This window comes from Chinchilla lanigera, unplaced genomic scaffold (assembly GCF_000276665.1).
Source record: "Chinchilla lanigera isolate Chin_1 unplaced genomic scaffold, ChiLan1.0 scaffold00068, whole genome shotgun sequence".
Lineage (NCBI taxonomy): Eukaryota > Metazoa > Chordata > Mammalia > Rodentia > Chinchillidae > Chinchilla > Chinchilla lanigera.
In genome coordinates this window covers 3,145,401-3,148,437 of record NW_004955469.1, presented here as the reverse complement: position 1 = coordinate 3,148,437, position 3,037 = coordinate 3,145,401, and the positions used below count along the sequence as shown (strand labels likewise).

At 61.1% G+C, this 3,037-nt stretch overlaps 1 protein-coding gene across 1 annotated transcript in view; it reads right to left on the bottom strand.

The window, feature by feature from the left end:
- Nucleotides 1-3,037, bottom strand: part of Gdf7 (growth differentiation factor 7) — a 14,823-nt gene that overhangs the window by 740 nt on the left and 11,046 nt on the right. The window contains exons 4-5 of the mRNA XM_013522564.1: nucleotides 2,849-3,029; nucleotides 32-311 (exon numbers count right to left, since the gene is read on the bottom strand). Coding sequence (XP_013378018.1) covers nucleotides 32-311; nucleotides 2,849-3,029 — 461 coding nt within the window. The remainder of the gene's footprint in view (nucleotides 1-31; nucleotides 312-2,848; nucleotides 3,030-3,037) is intronic.

The following is a 3,037-nucleotide window of genomic DNA, read 5'->3' as shown; positions in this document are numbered from 1 at the left end:
CAGGAGGAGGCAGAAGGCGCCGGCGGCGCGCGGCTCCCGGCGGTGGCTCCGCACGGCGTCCGCCACGTCGAACACCTCCCAGCGCGCGCCGTCCAGCGCCTCTGCAGCCCGCGAGTACAGCAGACGCGGCGTGTGCCCAGCCCCCGGACACGTGGACAGCAGTAGCAGCGGCGGGGCAGTCGGGCTCTCCGGGTCCGGCCGAGCCGGCTTGCGGCGCAGCACGCGCAGCTCGGCTCCCACCACCTCGTCTGCGTCGGGAAGACTGGACACGTCAAACAAGAAGCTCTGGCCAGCCTCGGCCACCGATTCGTCTGCATGGGACCGGCAGAGAGAGAGAGAGAAAGGGCTAAGTGGAAGCGAAACCCGCACTCCCCGCCGCAGGGTCCCCCACCTGCATCTGGCCCGCTATCCTCAGCACAATATCAAGGACCATGGAGCCGGCGTCCGCCCATCTGGGTCCCAGAAGAAGTGCTGCCAACCGGGCCGGGAGTAACGGGGGACTTGGTCCAGCCAGGGATTTAGTTTACAGAGCCACCGCCACAACCACCCACCCAAGTCATCACAGAGCCACGGGACAGGGAGGGCACTGGAACCAAGAGGAAGGCCACTATGGTTCTGCCTGCCCAGAGCCACTAGGACAAGGCTGGGCCGGATTCCCAGGCGGGGGCAAACAGAAGGCAAGGTGGACGCATCCTTCCAGAGCCCCTGCGCTCTTGGGACCTGCGCCTTACTGCCGTGCGGTGCTCCAAGAGCCGCAGTTCCCCATTCCTGTCGTGCGGAAGCGGCATGTTCGCGTCCCCTGGGAACTTTCTCCTCTTCTGATATTTCTTTTTCCCCCTCAACCCAGCTTGGACTTTGCCGTTGACCAGATCGCGGTCTCCCTTGAAGGCTGGGCACAAGTCCTCCAGAAGGGGAACGCAGCAGCTCGGTGAGTGTGACCTCACTTGGAAGGGGACCCGAAGTCCAAGGTCCCAGCAATGCGAGCTACCTCAGGCGCGGCTTCTCCTGGTGCTCCGGCCTCGGCCACGGGAGGAGGGGGAAGGCAGCAAAAGAGGAAAATTTGGGGCCTTGGAATGGCCTAGCACTAAGGACTGAGCAGGACAGGGGGCTCCTTCACGCAGAGCCATCCCTCAGCAAGCTTACGCTTTTGTTCTGCTGTGACGTATCTCAGGCTCGGGATTTTATTTCTGGTCTTGGGCACTTTTTTCTTTTGGGGTTTAGGGGGAAAAAAAGTTTAAATTCCACGAGGCCGCAGATAAGGAGTTCCCTTTGAAGGGGTCATATGGTTTCGTTTTGTCCCAACCTCGGAGAGACTGTACAGACTCCCCATGACCACAGGGACGCCTCACCAGCCATGAGCCAGGCCCTGAGGCCTGTGGTCTACAATCTAGGTGTTGGTGGCCTCCAGGGACCTCAGCAACCTTGCTCCAAACAAGGATCTGGGTAGAGAGGGAGGCAGGTGAACCCTGCCCACCCCTGCTTCTTTCCTGGGCTTACTGAGTATTTCCCAGCTCTCCCAAGCCCTTACCTCTCTGGCTGCACAGGCACGGGGCCAGCCACTACACTTCCCCCCTAAAGGGGACAAGAAAAGGTGGCCTCTCCGGCCCTGCCAGCCATGCAGAACTCTCAGGAATGGATTTAGCTCCATCTGCAATAGTGGCAGTGTGGTAGGACCTAAAAAAGCCTGGTGGCTTTGCAGGAGCCCTCTCTTGCTGCAGGGAGCCCCTGTGCCAAAGAGGTCTGAAACCTTCCCTGCCAGGTGCAGGAGGACTGGGGCTTCCTAGGTGCATCCCAGCATCCGGTGCAGGGGCCATGGCAGGCCCACAGAGTGTTCCGTGGGTTTAATAGACCCAGACAGACTTTGAACCCCAGGATTCCACGTACCCCAAATGAAGCAATTTGTGCCTAGGCCTTGTTGCAGGGGGAGTAACATGGCCACTGCAGGGTCCTCTGAAACCCAAGGTGTGCAGAATGTCGGTGGTTCCCAGCTTCAGACCAGCAGCCCTTTCTTTCCCTCCTGCTTTCCATGCTAGGTCTCTAGCTGGACAGAATTAAGATCAAAATTACGTGCATTTCCGCCTGAAATTAGTTAAAATGTCCCTATCTGTCTGCTTTAATGGTTTCAATGGAGATTAATAAAATCCAGATGACACACAGCAACCACCACACAGCCTCACCCACGTCCTACCTCGGGAGAGCCCAGTGCCTGGTAAGGTGGGGCGCCAGGATGGGAGGCCTGCATTCCCGCACGGACTCCAGGCCGGGCTCCCTCCCACCGCCAGAGTGGGCTCTCACAGGGCCGGCACCTCACACCCAGATTCAGCCTGCGGAGATGGGACGGCCACCATCCTCTCCAGGGCCGTTTGGTCTCATACCTGTCTCCATTCTGACTCCCCCTGGGATCCCCCAAATTCGTTCATCCCTCAGGAGACTGGGAACTGCAGATATTGCTGCAAGGAAGCCGCCGCCACCTCCACCACTGGAGCCCCAAAGCCCACATTCCTGCCGTCTTTCCTTTCCCAAGGCTGTGGGCCAGAAGCCGCTCCAGACCCTTCCCCCAGAAGCGGATCTCAGCCTCAGTTCTTCCCTCTTCGAGCGGACCTGCCAGTCAGCAAGGGCAGTACCCCTGGGCCATGGGACCTACTCGGCTCTCCGGAGCTGGCCAGGCAAAGGACCGTGCCCCTTGCTACAGTTCAGGCGCAGCGAGTTTCGGTGCGCTGACCTCGGCCGGCCGAGAAGTTTCTAACACCTGAGGCTGGGACTTGCGGGACCAACGGAGCGGGAGCACAGCTCCAGGGGTGATCTCAGGGTCGGACGGGATGGGCGAGCGCAGAAAAGGCGCAAGTACCTTGGGTTGCCTGGTCTGCGAAGCCGGTGATGGTGTCCGCGCGGCCGTGGCCCGAGGCAGCGGCTGTCTCGGCCGGCGCCCTCCCGGACAGGCTGCGGTACAGAGCCATCATGAAGTGGTGCGGCACCACTGAGCCGTTCCTGAAGCCGGGACCGGCAGAGCGGCGCGCGGCGCGGGCCCCCGGCACCG